Source organism: Microchirus variegatus (genome assembly GCF_963457635.1).
Source record: "Microchirus variegatus genome assembly, chromosome: 6".
NCBI classification, from domain to species: domain Eukaryota; kingdom Metazoa; phylum Chordata; class Actinopteri; order Pleuronectiformes; family Soleidae; genus Microchirus; species Microchirus variegatus.
This window is the reverse complement of record NC_139807.1, coordinates 7,738,399-7,761,402: the sequence shown is the minus strand read 5'-3', so window position 1 is coordinate 7,761,402 and position 23,004 is coordinate 7,738,399. Positions and strand designations below refer to the sequence as shown.

The window sequence follows — 23,004 nt, the reverse complement described above, 5'->3', positions numbered from 1 at the left end:
CAGGGTGATGAACACTGGAATTTGGATTGTGTTTGGCTCGATTGGATCGTTCCAAATATCCAAAGTGGGGGGGCACAAGCAGAGTCAGACATGACATTAGGAATTTGTATTGGATTATCATGTATTAGACCATGTATGTTCCTTTATCATAATGCAGAATAAATTATACACTGAAGCCACTAATACAGTAATAATAAGTAACAAAAAAAAAAAAAAGACGCTGCTTTACATAAAAGGATCCGCTCAGGGTTAGGGGGTGATGTTTATATTTATTCTTCATCGACACACCTCTCCCACTCCAACAATAACTCAGGCCAGGTTGCTATGGGAACTAGCAAGCCCATACCGGAGAGCATACAGGAGACATTAATAAGCTTACTGTGAGCTTCTTTGGCTCCTTCTGTTGGTCATAAGCTCAGCGCGGTATCCGTGGGACGTTAAAGCACACATGCATGTGGCCCGGCATACAAAAGCAAATATGCCGTTTAAAGCTGATAAAGCATACGCTTACGTTTATGTGCGAATGCACCGGTGACGGTAGAGGTGAAGGATGCTGAAAATGCCCTAAGAAAAGTGTTTCACCATCTGCCAATTTTTTTCCTATCGAGTGAAGGGAGCTGTGGAGGTGAGGGTGAAGGGATGCAGGAAGGCTCCACGCCTTGTTGGAGGCATGAGCAGTAACATGGATAACCACAGGGGGGTTATTGTGAAGGATTCCCATGAAATTATAATAAAATAAATAAAAAACATCCCCCTTTCCCCTCCCCACACAGCGCCAGGAACAAAGCCATGGTTTAAGCTCGACTGTGGCCATGTTTTCATGCCGAGGGGTGGGGCACTCTGTCTGTGTGTGTGTGTGTGCAGATGTGTGAAAAGCCAATTGCATGTCAGAGTGTGATGTTTGGCTCGGATGGTGGATCAGGTTCAGGGTTCAATCTCTTGGTGTCACCGAACCACAAAGTAATAATAATGATAATGATAATAACTATGCTAATTCATATAATGCAATAACAATATTAGTCGCCAAACAAGCTCATGCAAGCCCATGTTGCTGTCAATATTTTAATCCCGTGAGACAAAAGATAATGAAGTGCAAATGAGTATTTTGAATGTGCCATGCACAAAGTAAACAATTATTGAAACATTATATTAGATTTAAGAAAATAGCATGCGGTACACAACATTTATCATTTATTTTTAGTATTTGGTTATTGTGCATAATGAGAGATGTGTTCAAAAATATTCGATTCAAACTGTTTCTGTGTCATTTCAGTAACCCAGAGTCAGAAGAGAGTGGATTTTAAAAGCATTCACAGCATCCATTACAATATGATCAAGAAAAAGAAAGAGCCAACCTGCGAGAATTACTCCCACAATAGAAAAGGCCCGATGGCAACAGGAAGCTACACTGAGGTAAAAATACAACGTAGGACAAAAGAACAAGTGTATTTTGGGTCAAAACCAAGACAGGAAAAATGTTGTTAATGCTGCCCTGGCCAACATCTTGTTAAGCGATTGAGTTGGTGTTATTTTAAGAGCACTATATCGTAAAAATAATGACCAACTGGAACTACACAAAACAAATCGACAACGACAACAGCACAGGGTGAGCTAATGAGGTGGAGTCCAGGCTACATTTGCATGACCTGCATTAGCGTAATGAACAAACCATGTGTACGCACGGCTAATAAAAAAAACATAGGCTGCACAATACAGGTGGTTAAGAACACTTAGCACACTGAGCGCTGCTGAAGGTTAGTTAATTAAATGATTAAGAAACTGACATTAGGAAATGAAACATTAATAAAGCACTACATTTTAACATTAATAATTCATCGCATTCATTTTGGAATATTACCATAATTGCCATGCACGAACGAGCTGTGGTGGTGGTGGTGGTGGTGGTGGTGGCGTTCCCGAGAACGGTCTACGAACACAGCTGTCAGACCTCATTTAATTCAGGTGGAGACATATGTGATAAAATCATGTTAAAGGCCGACGAGATGACAGCTTTCATCGTGTTTGTGTGAAGTAAAGCTACAGATTGTCACCATCTATTATCTCTTGAATAACACATAACACCGTGCGTTCCACTCCTGTATTTTTTTTTTTCTACCTTAACGTGATGTATCATTCTTCAAACTTCCTGACTCTCTTCCAGGTTTTCTGCAGTACAGCAGAGTCTCTGTTTCCACCCCCCTCCGCCCCAAAGGGATCATTACAGTTTCATCCAATCCATCTGTCTGATCATCCATCCATTCCTCCATCTGTCTGCACTTCAAGTCAAGTCAGACTTCCTTCAGACAGCACATTTTTATCCCACGGCAGTTTAATGCTCCCCCTCAATGATCTTCCATCCATCTATATTCACCACCTCGTGCATTTAAGACACTAAAGCGTTGACAAATTATGAATTCCATATCACGCATTTGTCATAAGCTTCTTCTACTTTGCACAACGCCACCACACGAGCTCCATTTCTCTCCGGGGATGAACAGTAACATCGATAACAGCCGTACTCTATTTAACCCCAGTTGACAAGCATAATGCAAACTCTCCAAAGGAAAAAGAAAGGAAATTATTAACAGCAATCGATACCACAATGTTCAACAGTGCAAGCCCCAGTTTAATATTATTGACCAAAACATGAAAGAGGAAACAGTGGTCGCTTAAATCACTCACATGCTGTCCTGAATCCCTGCCGTCTGACTTCATAAAAATGATTAAGCTTTCCCCGAAGTCATCAAAATCCACTCTAATACTTCCACTCCATCTTACATCTTCATTTTGCAGTTTAAAAAAGTTGCTTTTAAACAAACTCCACAAACATCAGGTCAGAAGTGGTTGTGTTCTAATTGAGACTTAAATCCTATTCTCGCCATAATCACTCAAAACGTCCCGTTGTGCTCTTAAAAATAGGGACACAACAGTGGGTTTGGTGTCCCGAAATGACCCGTGAAGCTTTTTCCAATATGGAAACAGTCCATTAACTGTTCCGCACAAAAAGCGCCATTGAACAGCTGCCTCTCATTCTGAACGCAGCTGCTCAGAAGGTTTTTACCCAAGAACTCTTTGATACGCTCATGCAACTACCGTTCAAAAGTTTGGGGTCACTTTTTTCTTATTTTTGAAGGGAAAGCACTTTTTTTTCAATGAATATAACATTAAATGAATCAGAAATACACTCTATACATTGTTAATGTGGTAAATGACTATTCTAGCTGCAAACGTCTGGTTTTTAATGGAATATGTAAATAGGTGTATAGAGGCCCATTTCCAGTGTTCTAATGGTACATTGTGTTTGATCATCACGTTAGAAGGCTATTGGATGATTAGAAAACCCTTGAAAACCCTTGTGCAATGATGTTAGCACAGCTGAAAACAGTTCTGCTGGTTATTTGAATAAAAATCATTATTATTCATTATTGACAATATTTTCTATTCATTTTGCAACTCTTCTGATGAATAAAAGTGTGATTTTTAATGGAAAACACAACAAAATAGTATAGGTGACCCCAAACTTTTGAAGGGTACTGTATTTTATTAAAAATCTTGGAGTCAGACAATTGTGAAAAGTCTTCTATTCTCCAGCAAAACCCAAAGGTTCTCCCCTGAGCTTAAGTTCTGAACTGTGATGGTCAATACAGGTTGTACAGACTATAAATAAGCCTCAAAATGTCCATCTGGACTTTTCTTTTTGCTTATTTTAACCATAAAAGGACAAGAAAATGTCCTGTGAGTTAAGTGTTTTTGCCCATTTTTACAGAATAACTTTACTACATGTTAAAATAGTGTATTAAAATTTTTATTTAGAAAAAACACTGTAGTTGTACACGAACACCAGGTTGTGTTCCATTTTAAATTTGAACAACACAAAACATAACATTTGTTTGAGTTCTTGTCTCCAAAAACAGGCAAAAAAATGGAAACACGCCCCTTCACTGTCCACGTTAAGAACACATTTTAAAACCCATTTTTACTCTATGGCTGTATATAGTTTTACTGTATGACTTCTTTATTTGTGTTCATTGTTTTATTTGTTTTATTTATCACTGATATACAGCACTTTTTTTCAGCTGTTGTTGTTCAGCAGGTGCTCTATCAACTCTCTATCAACTCTCTCCTCTCTGCGTGACACAGACGTTGATTCGCCAGCTTCCTGCAACAGTGACACGAGGGAAATGACCGTAATGACCACACGTTGGTTTTGACGTGCAACTTCTCAGCTTTCAAAAACTGTTGCAATTTTTTTTTCCGATGGCACAAATAATTGCAGTAAAGCAAAGTGCGCTTGTGCAAATGCATACAATGCATGATCTGAGAACTTCTTGGGCATTAAAACCTGGACCCATGCACATAATCATTCATTCTAAATCTTAAATTCACCAAATCATACTTGTATACTGTGTGCTTTCACATGATCGGAATCCAATGACACCTCCTCTGTGCGTTTTATAATTGAATCTCTATGACTAACAAGATTAGGAGAATGCCATTTTGAAATCAAATGCCCCCCTCCTCCCCTCTCCATTTTTTAAGGAAAGATTCAGTTAATGCAGTAGAGATGCTGCTGCTGCTGCTGTGGTGGTGTTGGTGGGGGGGGGGGGGGGGTGGTGTCATCAGCCTTAACCATTCAGTCTGAGAGTGAGGGGTGTTCAGAGTGGGTTGGGTAAGGAAGGGTAACACACTCTCGCGAACACCCCCGCCTTAACGCGACACAGTCAGACGGTTTAGGTTCACTCCGTGTGTAATCATGTGTTTCCACTATTTTCATCCCACGTTCTTCAAACACCTGTCTTTTCCGAGAGCTGCACCCCCGTGTTGCAACAATGCGCTCCCCTGCCAAGCACAGAGACCACCCTCAGTTCCATCCAGCCCCTTTGCTCTCTCCTCCCCCCCCCTCATCCTCCTCCTCCTCCTCCTCCCCATCCTCCTCCTCCTTCTGAGCCAGGGACTAAGGAGGGTTTTCAGCACTTGCCACGGCAGCTTGCTATGGACAGCACCACAAAGACTCAGTGATCCCTCAAGTCGCTCGCGAACGTGACAGAAGCGGAGTTCTTTGCGGACTACCACTTCATTGAAAAAACAAGTATTTAAAATAGGTTTTGAACCTGCAACACAAAACAGGCATTTTCTTCTGTTCAGCTCTTGGTAAACAGCATCAGCACAATGGAAGAGGACATGGACGAGGGGCAGACCCAGAAAGGTAAGTCAGTGTTTCTCTCAAATCAACGTTGAATTGCGTGTTTTTGAGTGTCAACGCTGCTGCTGCAGAGACAAATGCACTAAATGTTAGCCTCTCCCTTTCTGAGTAGGGGAGCAGCTGTTTGTTGGGTGATTCCTTTGTCCACAGAGTATCAGCACTCCACTGTGGAGTGCACGTCTGCATGTGTTGTTTGGGTATAGTCTGAGGGGTGTGCACCTCCTCAGAGGGGAGGGGGGGGGGGGGGGGGGACTCGTCTTTGTTTGTTTGATAAGGTTCTGCATGCCTGTCACAGCGACTGTGAGAGAGAGACGTGAAGAGTGAAGAAGCAAAAACAAGCTTTCAGGATCTGTCTTTTGTGTCCAACAAACACACCCCAAAAAAACCCCAAGTTTCTTTGCGATATTTTGTGTAGTAGAGCGGGGGCTATCTTTTCATTTGTTTCAAAGAAGAGGGGCAGCATTTTGCTTTGTGCAAAGTGCAATTGCTATTTATGATTCACCCACAGCCCCCACCACCCCCCTGCAACATCACCTTTTCTCTGCATGAATGCATTCACTGTACTGCTGGGACACAAGAAAGAAAAAAATAAAAAAAAACGACACATGAACGGCAAGTCGCTGTAAAAAAAGAAAATACACCTCTAGGTTCCCTCCCTCGTAGATTTACTTCATGTGTCAGGGATGGCTTCATGCATTTTGAATTTCTCTTGCCTCCTCTGTCTCGCCGCCCTGCAGCTTAGCTCTGCTCTCCTCTCCTCGCAGGCACATACATGAGTTGAAACAGTTGCCATGGCGCTGGCCAAGTGCAGTCATTATCTATTCTTTCTTCGCCCCCACTCCTGCTGATGACATTTCACTGACACAAGAATAGTTCGCCGAGTCCAAGTGTGGGAAGTAAAAGACAAAGGAAGATATTCAGACTCAGAGTCAAAAAAATTAAGAGAAAGTGGGGATTATGAAGCATGATCATCTACTATGAGGGGGGGGGGGGCATATGTTGTTAATCTTCATCCAGTACAGAGATTTTATTTTGTAAAGGATTGTTGACACTGCTGCAAGACTACTATTAATTATCATTATTTATGGATAGAGATCTCATGCTGTTCGACAGGAAACTTCAGATTTGAATCCAATAGCTGTTGGACGCCATTACTAGGTGTGCACTCACACAATCCTCTTCAGAAAAAAAGAAAACTCTCGTCTTTCTCTGCCACTGCTACAAATGTTCAGCCAACTGAAAGACGCAGTCATGCAAACAGTGCATGCATGTCTATATGACACATCCAGTCACACGGTTTACATTGAGTCATCGTACGCTGCAGAATTGGCTCATTTGCTTCTAAATATCTTGGAAAACGTGCACACAGAGAGGACTTAAAGCATTATATTTTTGCTGGATTCTGCAGTTTGAGTTACTCAACATACGCCACATGAAAGATGCATAAGAGACCAGGCCTTTTCCTTATTTATTTTTTTTTTTTTGCAGGTGACGTAATTGTTTTTGACTGGATTACGGATCTGGCAGATCTGCATTTTTATTATTTTCTGTCAAGCTGCACAAAAAAAAAAACAGTATTTGCCAAAAAGCCTGTGTTTACTCTCACAGTTGTTGTCCCATGGTTATTTATTTATTTATGTTAACAGCTAATGTTCAATTCGTTTCTTTCCAACCACGAATGCACGCAGCCTCTGGCAGGCAATCACGGCGACACAGTCACAGTAATAACTGCTCACAAGACGAAGACTTGATTTTTGATTTGTTTCTTTGGGGAGCAACTCGGTGAAAGGATTCCCTTTGGAACTTTGCCATGATTATGCTTTATTAGTCATTTTGATGGGACAACAACACCAACACACCGCAGGCGTGATAACATGCAGGGCTGAGATCCAGAGTTTACATCTAGACATGGTCGTCTGAATAATACTAGTACATATTAACCTCAAAAGCACCATCAAATACTTTGGAAAAAAGTACATTTGCCAAACCTTTATTGACCAATAGGATCATCATACAGTATTTCAGGCAATTCATTGACTGATCACGCATGACACAAGGTAAGACAGACGTGTTGGAAGGAGGACGCGGGGCTCACTTTTATCAAATTACCGACTCAAGGACTGTCATCTCCGCATAATGGAAGACAACAGATGACTGACGTAATTGTTCTGATGAGGCCTCGCGAACATTGAACACACCCTGTCACATTTCTTTCACTGTCACTTGTATTTCCCTGGCTGCCTATCACAATCAAAGTCATCCAAAAGAGTAAAAGAACGATTGCTCACGCCCAGGAGAAGTTATAAGCAAGTAACTTAACTCTGGGAGGAATAAATATGTTTTTTAATAGGTCAACGATCAAGTAACCAGTTTCATGCACAATGTTTTTAAAGCTAGGGTCAGTAATTCACTTTGCGTAATTTGTCGAAATAATTTTCAACCGTAAATAACGCTGTCAAAAACTGAAAAAATGTGGTGTCTGTAGTCTACCGAAAGGCCCAGACAGACATATGTCAATTAAAGGCCTGTCATTTCTCACAGAGCCTTGTGTAAAGCATATAAATGCTCAACTGAACAGCTAAGAGAGGTCTATATGAGTCCAGAAAAGGAGATAGAAGAACCATTCTCATTGCACCACTGGACACAAGGACAATCGGAGCCGAGAAGAAGAATAATCCACATCTCAAGGAGGAAGAAGATCAGCCAAGTCTTCAGTGCAAGGGTGTGGACGATGAGACACAAAAATCATTAAATGTAAGCTCCAAGTGAGGCAAACTAAGGCTCAACACAAGACCGTAATAAAGATCACTGTCTTGACAACAAAGCCAGATAATCATACGTAACTGAAGCAGAGGAGATAGCCAGAAGTAAGCAGAAAAAACAACAACTATTTACTGGGTTTCAGAGCTATAACTCTGGCGAGGTAACCAAAGAGGAGTAGGTGGGATATATTAGTAGCATTTTGTCAAATTGTAGCGTGCTATTGCGAGCTTTTCCATTCCTTACACACCTTGGCTTTAAATCACAAACACAGCATGACCGTAACAATTTTAAAAGCCCATTGTTTTCTTCTGAAAAGAGTTTTACAGGAGCAGCTGGGCGCCATCTTTACGGTCTGTCACATTCTTACAGTCGACAATACAATTCAGTTTTGTTTGATTTAACACGTCCACGATGGACATCGTCCAAAACAGGCACTTCCAATACAGTGGAAGGTGTAGGTGTCAACGAGTGCACTCGGCACGCTAACGACCTTCTGTCATGTTTTTCTCTGAAGGTGCAAATCTCTGATTATGAGTCGGACGCACCAGGTGGGTCCTGCTCACTTCAGCTGCTAGCCAAATGTAGCAGCGTGTGCACAATAATGTGCCAAAGAGGTCGTGATCAACAGGAAGAGAACCAACAAAGCAGGTTTCCACTAATGTGATCATCTAGGCCTGAAATGACCAGATTTGTGCAGACGAGTTCTGTAAATGATGGGTAATAAGACAGAGAAACCACGTATTCTGCAGATGAAGTTCACACTGGTTCTGTTAAATGTCAATGGATGGGGAGAAAAAAAATGGAATGGCCCAACTGGCAGCTATTTTGAGCCAAGAATCTGCTCTGCAAGGCACTAACAGTGCAAGCTGTAAAATATGACGCAGCCAATCAATTTTATTTTATGATTTGATTTGATTTTTACAAAGCACAACAGAGTAGTAAAATGTCACACGGAATGACAATCATTTGTAATGGCTCATCGAGTTCCATGCATTTTTTAAAAAAAAATGACTGCTCCTGCTATAAATGTTAATTTTGCAGGTGTGATGAATTTGATGATCTCAGACTAATACGCTGGTGTGCAAATAACCACATCTGACAAACTGTGAATATGTACATATTCTCTGGCTTAATACGATGGAAATGTACACCCTAAATTGGGTTGATCATGAGGCTTTTTAAGAGCATCTAACCCTCACTATTTCACACATTAGTGATGAGTTTGTGCCCAGAAAAGGCCTCAAAAATATTAGAGTTAAAGCAACACAACATAACCTTTCTCTTTCCACCATCTCTCTCCGCCCTCATTGTCCTGAATCCTTATTTGTCCGAGTCAGGGGAGTTCCACCAATTGTTCTCCATTCGGGCTATAACTGGAGAACTTCTGAGGACTTTTTCCCTCATTGTTCTCACTGAAAATGACTCACTGGTATCGATTTTTTTTTTTAGATAGCAGGTGTTCAATATCTATAATGCACTTTCAGACCATTCTCAACAATCAGCACTCTGCCCTTAGTATCTTAAAAAAGATGACGTGACAATACTACCACAGTGGTTTTTATGAGAGTTATGAACAATGGCAAACTTTTAAACTGGAGTTTGGAAAATTCAGTCAAGCTTAAAACTTATAACATTCAAAATAGAGTGGATGCGGTAAGTGCAGTCAAGTACAAATCAAACTCAAATGTGCAGATTATACTGCACAGGCCACAAATGTGTAAATTGGGACTGTTGTTGGCTGCTTATAGTGTACAAATTCAGGGCAAACAAACCACCCTCGTCTCTCCTGCTCCAGAGTTTTTGACATTTGGCCCACAGTTCCTGGACTGAACACGGTGCACACACAAAAGACCACGTCCCTGCACGGCAGTCACGCGCTCACGTTTAGCCTCTTCCATCCCTCAGCAGGAGAAAAAAAAAAAAAAAAAAAGATAAAGAGAGGAAATCAGCGGCTGATATTTTGAACCTGGCCTCTAACGTCCCTTTTTGCCCAGAGGGGGGTTTATATCTGCGTGGAGTATCTCATTCATTATTGTCCCAGTGAATTTGTTGACATACAGTAAGTGGGTCACGGCTCTGAAGTGCCCCGACCTATTCGCAGATTTTGCGCTGTGGTTGACATGGCAACCATACTGGTTGATTAAACATGCGCAGAGGAGATGGGGGGGGAGAGGGGGGGGTTTAAAAAACCTGCTCGCTTCAGGGGAAGGGGTGGGGGGTTCACATTAAATATAGGAAAGCATCGAGACACGTGTGTACGCCCATTACTCTCAGGCTGACGCAGACTCACCATCCCCCCTCTGAGATCTCTCTCTCCAGGACCAGGCTCTCTGCCACCCCCACCCCCCACCACAAGACTCATCTGTTAACAAGGAACTTAGAAGTGGAGTTGCACAAAAACACAACTGGATGTCTCACGGTGCAACTCAAGTCATTATGCGCCAAACATTAAAAGAAGATGATTATCCCTCCTTTTTATGCCATCACCTTTATTTAATTTTTGCTCATTTTCCTCCTCGAGCACTGAAGCTTCATAATTTCCTCTGTGGCTTCTAACTGCACCAGGATGCAAAGCTCCCAGATGATTGATTTTAATTAGGCATGTACCAACAAAGGCGTGCAATCGCTGCAGTCCAATACGTTCTTTAAGAAGTAAATAAATGGAATCAGTGCAATATTTAGTGTGTATTCTGACTTTGTTTCAAATAATTCAGTCCCATTACATGAGCATATTGAAGGAGGTGCATCAAAAGCATTATTTAAGTAAATGTAGGATGGTATTAATCTCGAATCTAGCAGTTACTCTACATCCTTAAAATTAATACTGACACTGACACATCACAGGATCTCAAATTAGATCAATAAAGTCTCTGGCATCACATGGAAGAAAGAAAGAAAGTAAAAACGAATCTCCACCATAGAGCATCAAATATTTTGGGTAAAGTGCAATTGATGGCTTTCCCTACGATAAAACAAGGATTGCAGTTCCCAGTGCTTCACAATAAAAGGAAAACAGAATTTAAAAAAAGCTAATACAACAATAAAACACAACATGGGGTGCAATGAAAAGGAACAGCCTAAAGTGGAAAAGTAAAAACCCTGTTTTAACTTAGAAATAATAGATGCAAATAAAACGGTAAAATACAATACAGAATGGAATAAAATAGAAAAGGCTAGATTCAAGGGGTTAAAACCCTTCAAAATAAACTAAAAAATGCAAATAAAACACAACACAGAGTGGAGAGATGTATACTAGCTAAATTCCACTTTTTTAAATGAATTAGATCTGAAAGACAAGTGATTGAAACTTTAAAAGTCAGCTGACAAGTGACTTTATGGCTTAAATCATCATGGACTGGACTGGACTTTAAATTCAAACAAAACGGAGAACTATGATGAGGTTAGAAAAAACGTGCTTGAAAAACTCTAATTATGGATATGATGGGATGTAGCTTATTAGCGGCCTCACAAGGACTGAAAATCTAAAGTTAATTAACTCCAAATGTCGGCCGGATGCGAAGAGCCAGGCGTTCTTTGAAGGATGTCGTTTACCTCTAAGCATTATTCAAGGATAACCTCATCCCTCATGCGAATGCTGACTGGGTCAGTGAAAGTCTGTGGGTGTGTACAGTGTGTGTGTGTGTGTGTGTGTGTGTGTGTGTGCGCATCCCTTTTGCCTGTCGGATATGACACTGACAGATGGAGGAGAAGTAGGAGGCAGGAGGGGCCTTAGGAGGGGGGGGGGGCCATCCTTTCTCTTTGTATTAGAGAGACGCCGTCTGTTGATTGGAGCACAATGTTTGGCATCATGGAGGCTTTTACTTTTTTTTTAAATAACGGAAGAAGAAGCTTCTTTTTTTTTTGTTCGGAGTATAAAATATTAAAACATCTCCTAAAATCCTCTCTATCTTTGTTTAAAAACCCATTAAGTTTTATCAAGATGTTTCTTCTAATACAAGAGAATTCATTTAAATCCTAAAAATATTTGCTCCCAAAAGAGATAAAAACCAAATTGTTACCTTAAAAATAAAAGCTTTTATCACCATAGATATTTGGCGCTTTTGCGAGTGAGCAATTTGCCCAATTTGCCACTTAAACTCTACCCTAGATATCGAAAACAATGAGTCCATGCTGTGTTGTGCTTGACCAGATCAAGTAAAAGCATGTAGTGCACGAGCTTCTCCATCATTGCTCCCACTGGTCCATTCAAATCAGCTTAGCCAAAGTCAATTAAACCAAATTCCCTTCATGTTTGACATGTCAGTGTGGGCCCATCGAGAGACACACTTGCACTACATCAACTCTGAATGTGAGAGATTCTCCTCATCAAGCCGCGGATCTTTTATTTACCTTGCAGGTAATGTAGGGGGTGGGGGGGGTTAGCAGAAAAAAAAAACATGAATAATGAATGTGTCAGGCTTGTGCTCTGCTGCTCTGTGCCACTTCTAAATTATGGATCAAGCGTCTCTCGCAGCCTCGCCGAGTCGCTTTTTGCACCGCCGTTTGCCATTTTTCACCCTCTCGAAACGAGCAGTCGGTTGAGATCAATGAGGAGTTGCACGGTAGTAAATGAGAGGAGGCGGCGGCGGCGGCAGGAGAGGAAGTCGTGTTTAAACACCAACTACAGGGAACACTGCTCGAGACTTAAAAATATCAGACAACAAACATCTGAATAAAGAGATGACGCATTACTAAGTAGTTATATTAACCTGCACTTGGTCAATTGACTTTTTCCTTATATTTGTCTTGTCTATATTGGTCTGAGGAGTTTCCTCCTCCACAAAATTAAAAGCAGACAATCAATAAAACATCACTAGAGCCTCTCATCCTGTGACTTTATCTTCAGCTGTTTCCATGGAAACAGTCCAATCACGAACAGAAGATTCGCCCGTAGCTCACAAACTTTAGCAGCTCGAGTCTGTTAACTGGATTTGTAATTGACAGAAACGAAACGCCTCGGCCGTTTCCTTCTATCTTCTATGACTTGGTGCCGTTACGGGCATCGGGGGAAAAGTAAAATAGATTTCAAATGGAAGAGCTGCAAGATGTCGCCTCCAGCTGGTTTGATCTGTGTGCAGAAATGTAAATAATGCAGAGGTAGTAAACCTTAATTGAGGACAGGACATTAATTATTCACGCTGCTGCTGCTACTGCTGCTGCTCAACCCCCCCCCCCCACATATCAGACTCCAAAAATTTGAAAATACAATTCAATTCTATTCAGATAACATTTTGGCGTAGTATCACATATGATGACAGTTAGTTGTTACCGTGGTTCAAACAGACACTAGAGTGCGAGGCGTGAATGAATGCGACCGACTTCCCTCTCGTCTCCACTCCTATCGTGTCAGTTAACACGCTCGCATCAATAAACCCCCGTCACTGCCTGCTTCCTGAAACGATAAGGTAACTCAGGATAATGAGTCTGGGGCAAGAGGTGGTGACGGAATCCCTGTCTGTCTTTGGCGGACGCTCAACCCCGAACACAGAAGGCATGTGAGATGCTATAATTGTCAGGATTATAATTTTACAGACTCTAGAAAATGATTGTGTAGTGGTTATTGAAAGGTAAATCCAAAACATTTTTTTTTTGTGTGTCCCTTATTGTGGCAGCAAAATCCATATGACGCAAGCTCTTTTGTGTTTGGATAATCCTATATTTAGAGATATAGTTATTTGTGATATAGATCAAATTAAGTCCAGGGTTCCTACAGATTAAAGCAAGTTAAATTTAAGCCTTTTTAAATGGCTATTTAAGACCAAATGTACAGTAAACAAAAACAACCAAGCTGCCCGAAACACATTAGTTTATTTCAACATAAAACATGACTGTTTTTGGTCCAGTGCAAAAGTTACAATGTCTACTTCCCAGCGTTGGTATCATGACATCCTGGACAAAAACTGCTCTTGATTACTCCGTCCTAATCCTCGTAATAGGCATTTGATACAAAAAATAATCACAAAAGCCTACTTCCTATGTGTTAACATTTTCAAGACTTTAAAAGAGGGATTTAAGACATTTTAATACTAATTAAAGCCTAAATTCAATGCCTTTTAAGACTTTTTAAGGATCTGCCTTAAAGTCAATCTGATCCCTTAAATGAACTTATCATGATAAATTATTTTTTGTTGTTTTTTTCCCAACTGTAGCTTCAACCGGTCTGGATGCAGTGCAGTTGAAAGAGATATTGCATTTTTAAAAGTTTGTTTGAGAAGAAAGTGAGATTACCACGTCATATTTTATTGTGAAGCAGATCTAATATGTTAGGGGAATAGGGAATTTATAAAAAAACAGATTGTTTTAACAGTGAAAGAACAAAGAACTGACCCAACAAGCGAGGGCACTTTTTTTAAGTGGCTGATCAGGGAGTATAGCTGCAGGTTGTCACGAGTCACATGATTGGAGGTGTGAAGTGGCGCGAAACTGCCTGTGGATCTCCATGGAATGGTGGCTCTGCAAGCACCTGATAGCCTGAAAGGCACCAAAGGTGAGGTATACTGTGGTTTATCTCAGCCCAGGCTACAAATATTGGAGAAACGCCAATATTCTCAGTCAGAAAGAAACTTATTTATCCAATTCAAACCACACACTTGTTCATAACTAAGGCAAACTACAAAGTCTGCCATTTCAGTTGCACTACCTCGCCTAATTTATCACCCTATAAATGAGTAGGGTAGATAATAACTGGGAAAAGCTGCACTAGTTACTGGGAAATGCCGTGCATTGTCAGCAAACCTTTCACGGACCAACAAAAAAAAAGGTTGAGAGGAGAGCAGAAAGTGGAGCAGACAATGTAGAGACTGACACTGGATTACATCAGCGCAAATCTACGCGGCGTCTGGGCTACGGTTGGAGCTGCAGCGAGTTTCATTTTGAGTGCTCTGCACAGCCCAGCAGGCAGACCAGCTACTTGGTATTCCACTCAGGTTTACATCAGAGTCAATAGCGAAGAGCTGAGGAGGAGGAGGAGGAGGAGGAGGAGGATGAGGAGGAGGAGGAGGGATGTTTGCTCTGACTCTTGCTTTGTAACACAGGCGAAGACAATGAGATAACCATGAAAGAGACGGAGCTGAAAACAGCCTCGAAGAACGGTCCTGAAATCTTTCATCTTCTTTTGTTACTGGCACATGAAACCTGTGTGTGCAGTCACACAGAATCGCCTTTTTTGATCAGGAAGTGTCAGCGTGTGAATGCAGATGACTTCAATCAAGGTCCATGACTGCAATGTTATTGAACAGGAGGAGTTTTCCCGTTTAGTTTTTTTGTGATAGAAATCCAGAAGAAGACAAATCACAAATTGTCAAAAAAAACGTATCTGTGCGGTTAATATACTGCAATGCACTGCAAGACCCCATAAAGACTGGTTATGTTCTGTGCTACCACAGGAAATAAATCCCACTTCAGTAGCGGTTACTGTGAGAAATGACTGACTCTCTCTCACACACACACACACACACACAAGACGGCGAGACTCATAAATCCAAGCGATTCATACACTTTCCATGCACCAGTATTTACAGAGCAAGCTTCTCTGTGGGCAATCTGCGTGACAGCAGATTAAAACTGATCACTGATTAGTCACCTCAAGGACCCCCGGGCTAATGATGCCAGGCAAAGAAGAACAGGGTTAAAGGTCAGGAGCACGAATGTGGAGTTTTTAGACTTTGAATAAAATGTCAGCATCCACAAATATGGTGCCGTAACCAAAGAGTCCATTGAAAATGCTATGTCAGATAACTGCAGATATAAAACAGACGTGTAACCCTAACACAGAGCGTATCGCACAAGCACATTACCATATTAAGCGACGGTTTTTGCTATTGGTAATCTGGTGTTCATATACAACTATAGTGTGTCCATTTGAAATTGGTAATACATTATTTTAACATGCAGTAAAGTGTAAAAAACTGCCAGATATTGAAAGATATTCTGGGAAAATGGCCAATATCACTTACTCACAGGATAATATTCAGGCCCTTTTATGGTTAAAATGAGCAAAAATAAATGTGGACATTTTGAGGCTTAAATATCTTAAATATTGAGGGTTAAATATCTTTAAATATTGAGAACCTGATGCCTAATCGGAGAAAAGATGCTATGTAATCCAACTCATGAGATGTTTGTCTAAATGTTGGGGCATTTCCAAAAAGTAAATGGCACCATTTAATTAAAAGCTGAAGTATTATGACTTTGCTGACTAATTTTTCTTTTATCATTTGTTGTGTGTGTGTGTGTTTATAGGATGCCTTGAATGCTGCATCAAATGCCTGGGCGGGATTCCGTACCCGTCCCTCATAGCCACCATCTTACTGTACGCGGGCGTGGCTCTGTTCTGCGGCTGCGGACATGAGGCTCTGTCCGGCACCGTCACCATCCTCCAGAACTACTTCGAGGTGGTACGGAGCCCAGTGGAGGCGCTGGACGTGTTCACCATGTGAGTAGTGATGTTGCTAAACAAGGTATTGATTAGCTGTTGAAGATAGAAAAAAAATACAAACAAATGGGGGAAAAAAGCCTTGAACCCTTTAGGAAAAGGGTATAAAGTCTTTGTTATCCATACTGCACAAATCACTGCATTTCTTTGACACTTTCGCATAAGTGCATTTACCGTGATTACACAATGGTTTGTGCTATCGGGAAAAATTCCGACAGTTTCTGAAAGCTGAGTTGCACGTCAAAGCCAATGTATGGTTGTTGTTTTTTTACTATAACTGCCAGATAGTGAAAGTTATTCTGGAAAATATTGGCAAAAAGCACTTACAGGGCATTTTCTGTTTTTTTATGGTTAAAATAAGCACAAGAAAAAGTCCAGACATGGTTTTCTCTTGAAGCCAATCAGGAAGTAACACTACACAGAATGGCCACCAGAGGGTAACTCTGCAGATCGCAAAAATAAGTGGTACTTCTTACTAATATACAATACATACTTAGATACATCAGTAACATTTTTACTCAGTAGTTAATGGCCTAAATCACTATTAGGGGTGGGCCAAAATTTGGTCATATATCGTCGTCCTTACTCGTATACAATAATCAATAGACCATGATAAATATCGATATTTTATACAACAACAATTTAACAAATTAAGGCACTCTAAAGTAAAAAGTCTCTGCCGGTTTCACTCCGAAGTTTACAGCGGGATAATGGCAGAGAGAGATGCCCCATCCACGTTCAACACATTAGACTTTATCTAGTGAATAAATGTACATTTAATTTTCTTCAGTTAGACAGATATCATCATGTTATCGCTATATGATCGTCCTGCCTCATTGCACTGGCCAAATCACAAACCTCAAGGCTTCAAAACAGGAGTTCAGATTCTAAATACGTGAAATTACGACTGGTTGCCACTCACGCCATTGAAAATTAATGTTAGATTTCTGAAATCAAAATCTAATAAGATTCTCGCTGTGCAATTTTTCAGTACTTTTTAATTCATCTTCTAGGATTGACATCATCAAATACGTGATCTACGGCATCGCTTCTGCCTTCTTCGTCTACGGCATCCTGCTGATGGTGGAAGGCTTCTTCACCAGTGGAGCCATTAAAGACCTGTACGGAGACTTCAAGATCACTACCTGCGGACGCTGCGTCAGCGCTTGGGTACGACTAATATCTTAGTACATGTCAAATTTAGCTTAGATTAATGGTGAGTTGTACCCGGTATACGGTGTTTACTGGCACTCAATCAAACTGTCTAAATGTCAGGTGATTTCCCAGGGGAAAAATATTGAGTGGGTGAGAATTTCCTGTGGTTTCTGTGGGTCACAGATTGTTTATTGGTTTAGCTTAGGTTGTAGGTATTAAGTATTAAAGGATATGATTTTGCAAATTGTGTCGAGTTTGTAGATCAGACCAATAAGATACAAGCGAGTCTGCTTCCTAAAAACATCGTCTTTATCATCACCTTAAAGCCCATTCTGCCATGACTATGCTCTTATTATTAAAAACCATCAATCATCATAAAAAAAAGATAATTTGATGACACTGTCAACAAAAAATTAAAAAAACTGAAAGACAACGAGAGTCCAGGCTCATATGGAGCAGATCACAGAGCTGGAAGCAATCCTAACAAGATTATCACGGGAATATAATTGCTCAGCCAATCTGAAGCTCCACATGGGGGCACAAAGAAATAAGCCATGCTATGGTATTTGTGATGAATGATTTCATTAAGTTAGTGAGCATTAAGCCTGTGCTCATGGCCAAAAAGGTGGACTTGGACTAGGTGACTATAGTGGCACGGTAGGACCTGGTCTTTTAAGTGTAGATGTTGAAGATAGTTTGTGCACCTCAATACGCCAAAGGATAAAAATCTTTTTAACGAGCCACATGGTGGGGCTACCACTGTTGCCCTGCAGCAAGACAAGGACTTCAGTTTCCTCCTACATTGGTGTGAATATGAGAGTGAATAGCTGTTCATGTTGGCTCTGTGATGGACTCTATGTCAGCTGGGATTGGCTCCACCGACCTGCGACCCTCATATGGAGGACAAAGTGGCATTCGCAATGAATTCATTTATATTTTTGACATGAAGCGTTATTCTCTCTTGCTTCTTTTTTTTTTAGTTCATCATGCTGACGTACATCTTCATGCTGGCTTGGCTCGGAGTGACTGCGTTCACCTCCCTCCCTGTCTTCATATACTTTAACATCTGGAACCTTTGCCAAAACGCCACCATGATGGAGGGGGCCACACTCTGCCTGGACCCGCGCCAGTATGGTAAGGATGGATGGCCCTGATGTTTTTTATTTCTTCCCTCTAGTTTAGCTCTCACTAATCTCTTCATGACACCCACGATAAACAGCCCCAGTTGGTTCTTCCAAACTTCACATTTATCCAAGTGTGTTTCTGATAAAAAAAAAACACATTTCCTATTGAACAGAAATGATTACATAAACTACAATACATTTCACACTTCACCGGTTTTAATTTCCTCAATACAAATATCTAATAATAATGATGTATTATACAGGATTGAAAGGATTGACAATCTCCATTTTTCTCCTCAAAATATTGTCCTGTAAACTTTAATCATCAGCAGCCACATTAAAACAGCCTCGTATTAAACTTGTCCATAAAAGAGTGTCACAATACAGACTCATGTGAGTGGCTCATTATCTTTAATTAGTGCAAACTCTTCCAGTCCATTAGCCACCAGCAGAAATGAATACTGCCTCAACAAATGTCAACAACTATTTGTGCTGTTGCCCCTCAGTTTGTTCGATGGTAACATACAGTTTGATTCTTATTGTCTGCTTTGTGTCTCTCCACATTAGTATTTATACATGGTTCAATATTGACCTTATTTCTTTCAGGCATTATACCACTCGCTGAGGCCAAAACAGTGTGTGCTGGATCAGCAAAGTTCTACAAGATGTGCGAATCTAATGAGGTAAAATTATCTTTTTTTTTTTTTTCAAAAATACCATAAATTCATTTTAGATACAAGAAACCATTATGATGATCCAAGATCTCAGGCTGTTCACGTACACTCGCACTACCTCAACCACAAAACCACAGTGCACTTGAACAATACCTCAAATCAATCATCTTCACGTTTGTCATCATACACACAGTTACAGTATGACATACGTTGCTACTCACAGCAACAACAACGTCAGTATCATCACTCAAATAAAATCTACACCCAGTGCAAAAACCAGCAAAAAAACGCTGACATGGGAAAATGTACTGCATGCATAATTCAAAAGCATGCACGTGAAGCAATTATATCCAAACATGTAGAGTCTGATTTTTTTAAAAATCCAGTGTGTACGAATTAGTGACATATAAAACAGGAAGGAATTATTCACTTATACAAACATACTTATGGGTAACTTGAAGGGTTGCTAGTTGCCCGCCAGGTCAAGGGCTGGGGCAGCCGTAAGCAAGGTTCCCAAATCCCATTGGACACTCTAAATCAGGTTGTCTCCAATCCTTTTTCTTCCGACAGCTACTTTTTAACATTTATTTTTATCGCTTATTTCAACCCAAACAAACCGATTAAGCTCGTTTTGCCTGAACATTTATAAAATGATGGACATCCACAACTCCCACTTTGCAATAAACACAACAAAAATAATATCTAATGTATGCCTGCATGCATTTATTCCCAGTATACCTCACACATTATTGAATTACAATATCAATGCTGTCAAAACCGAAGCAACCCATTCACACATACGCCGACATTTCGTCTTATTCACTTTTCATTTTGTTATTATCTATCCATAATATGTCACTGTATGTATGGGTATTTTGATTTAGTGAGATGACTGGCACTGCATGGAGTCAACGAGAGAGATGTGTCCACTGAAGTGTCCTTTAAATGTCCACCTGACAGTCTGAACTTTGATTTGACACACACCAGTTTGACAACTAATCTACTTGGCTAAGCTACTTGGAAAATTACTAGGAGCTTGCGAGCTACTCATTGGAGACCACTGCTCTAAATTGACCCCAGCCACAGGGGGTCACATGCATTATACTTGTGCCGAGCTCAAGCCAGAATAAGGATCGGGAAGGATGTCCGGCATAAAAGAAATCTCCACTAAATCAAAATATGCCGATCATCCTTGAGAAGGAGCAGTCCAAAAACAAAAAACTAAAATAAAATGAATAGTTCATAAGAACAGACACATGCATACATAATGTTTACAAATGCATTTCCATGATGGTGTGTGGTGGACAGGTATGTGACCTGCAGTGAGCGAGCACTGAAGACCAATACCTGCTGTGCTTTGTTCCTCTGCAGCTTGACATGACATTCCACCTGTTCATCTGTGCCCTCGCTGGAGCAGGAGCTGCCGTCATTGCTATGGTAAGACGCCAGCAAACGCTGCACCTCGCTCACAAAGGGAGGCGACAAAATCTAAAATCATATATAGCACTAAAGGGAGGAGGAAATGCAGACGCCACGGATCAATTTTCTTTAGTAACCAACGCACTTTTGTGTGAGCAAATATTCTCTGCAGTGCGTTTAAGGAGACGGTAACAGAGGGAGGTTATTGTCGCTGGGAAGATGGATGTGTTTTGCTGGGGCTGCTTTCGTACTTTGCCCGTGTCGTGTTTTGCCCGTGAGAGAATAGCTGCAGATAGGATGGAAGGCATTTTGGCGCAGTGAAAAAAGACAGGGTTTGTCTCCCTCCCTCTCTTTCAGAGGCGCCAGACATGTCAATGAGTTGTCATGGAAACAGGGAGAAGAAAGGTTCAGAAATTGTTGCAAACATCACTCAGTAATTTGCGAGGAGCCATTTTCCTGGGAAAATAGACGGCGGGTTTCTAGTTTGAGATGATGGTGCAAATTGTTGCAGGACATTTTTCAGCTAATGGTGGAGAAAATGTTACACAATAGATGCACTGTGGAAAATCTGAGCAGACCATAAAATCATCAGACGGGAACAGAAAAAGAAAATGCAGCAGACGCATCAACTTGCGCCCAAAAAATGTAATCCAAATAATATTAAAGTCAGTTTGTGAGTATTTCTTTTAACAAAGACGACGATCGTCTCATTTGAAAACCGAAGCTGTGTAAACACAATACATTCATTTTAAGACCCTGTAATAAAAAAAAGTCTGAGAGCACATTTAGCCACATGCTGCCCCCTGCTGGACCACTGGAGATATAGTACGTTAAGTTAAATTAGTTAAGTTTTCATCAGAGAAGCTAAAAAAGATGAGAAAGTTATCAAATCTACATAAACTATATACATAATTGGGGGTGGGGAATATATATATACAAACATATATACAATCCAGATTATCCGAAATCCAGGGTTTTGAAAAGTAATTTTTCAGTCTCAAATGAAGCATGTTAGTTTGAAGGCTCACTTTTGTACAGTGTACTCTTCTAACAAGGTATTCATTTTAGCCGAGCATTTTATTTTATTTCCCTGCAGCACAACTCAGCTCAGTGAACATTGAGAGAAAAAAAACTGATTGTGTATACTTTATCTCTAACAGGGGCAGCTAGGTTTATTTATTTATTTCTTTTAAATCATTCTTTTGTTTAGTTAAGTACCACTGTCCCAAATTGGACACTCGAAATTGACCATAGGTGTGAGTGTGTAAGTGGATGCTTGTTGGGATTGGCACCAGCGCCCCCTGTAATCCTCATGTGGAGGATAAAGCAGTAGATGAATTAATGACTGAATGACTGAATGACTGAATGACTGAATGAATGAATGAATGAATGAATGAATGAATGAATGAATGAATGTCCCATTCTTGTATTATGATGCAACTGAACTGTGACTAAAGCATAATGTGAGAACGGAAGAGTATTAAAAAAATTGAAAGAGAGAAAAAATTATAATAAAATAGAATTCTGAGGAAAAACTTCGAATTCTGAGATTCATTCTGACTTTTTTCTCACAATGAATGCTGCCTTTTAATTCAGAATTCTGACTGTAATCTCAGAAGTCTGACTTTAAATTCAGAACACATTCTCAGAATTCTGAGACTAAAGTCAGAATTCTGACTGTAATCCCAGAATGAATGCCGTTTTATTTTATTCTTTCTTTCACTCATTTTGTGGCCCTACTACTCTTCCGTACACTACAGTATATATAATACAATATATATATATATATACACACATATATATATATATATATATATGTATATATATATATATATATATATATATATAATATAATATATATATAAACATATATATAATATAATATATATAATACATATAATAAAACTGAGAGTAATTTTTGACAAACAACTAAAATGTATATCCTTGAGAGCAAGTTAGAATCTTAAAAATTTGTTTTTTGCGTCCTGTTCCTCACAGATCCACTACCTGATGGTGCTGTCGGCTAACTGGGCCTACGTGAAGGACGCCTGTCGGATGCAGAAGTACGAGGACATCAAGTCCAAGGAGGAGCAGGAACTTCACGACATCCACTCCACCCGCTCCAAGGAGCGTCTCAACGCCTACACATAAAGGCCAGCGTGAGGCCTAGCCCTGCCACTCCAGCCTCTCTCTCTCTCCCTCTCTCTCTTTCTCAATCTCCCTCTAGCTCTC

The 23,004-nt window shown here is 40.4% G+C and overlaps 1 protein-coding gene across 1 annotated transcript; it reads left to right on the top strand.

The window, feature by feature from the left end:
• The first annotated feature begins 5,121 nt into the window (after window positions 1-5,121).
• On the top strand, window positions 5,122-23,004 carry gpm6aa (glycoprotein M6Aa). The gene is made up of 7 exons (XM_083891575.1): window positions 5,122-5,206; window positions 16,208-16,400; window positions 17,414-17,570; window positions 18,536-18,689; window positions 19,286-19,362; window positions 20,725-20,790; window positions 22,771-23,004. Exons 1-7 carry the CDS (start codon window positions 5,170-5,172, stop codon window positions 22,921-22,923), a joined length of 837 nt encoding a protein of 278 aa, XP_083747701.1. The 5' UTR covers window positions 5,122-5,169; the 3' UTR covers window positions 22,924-23,004.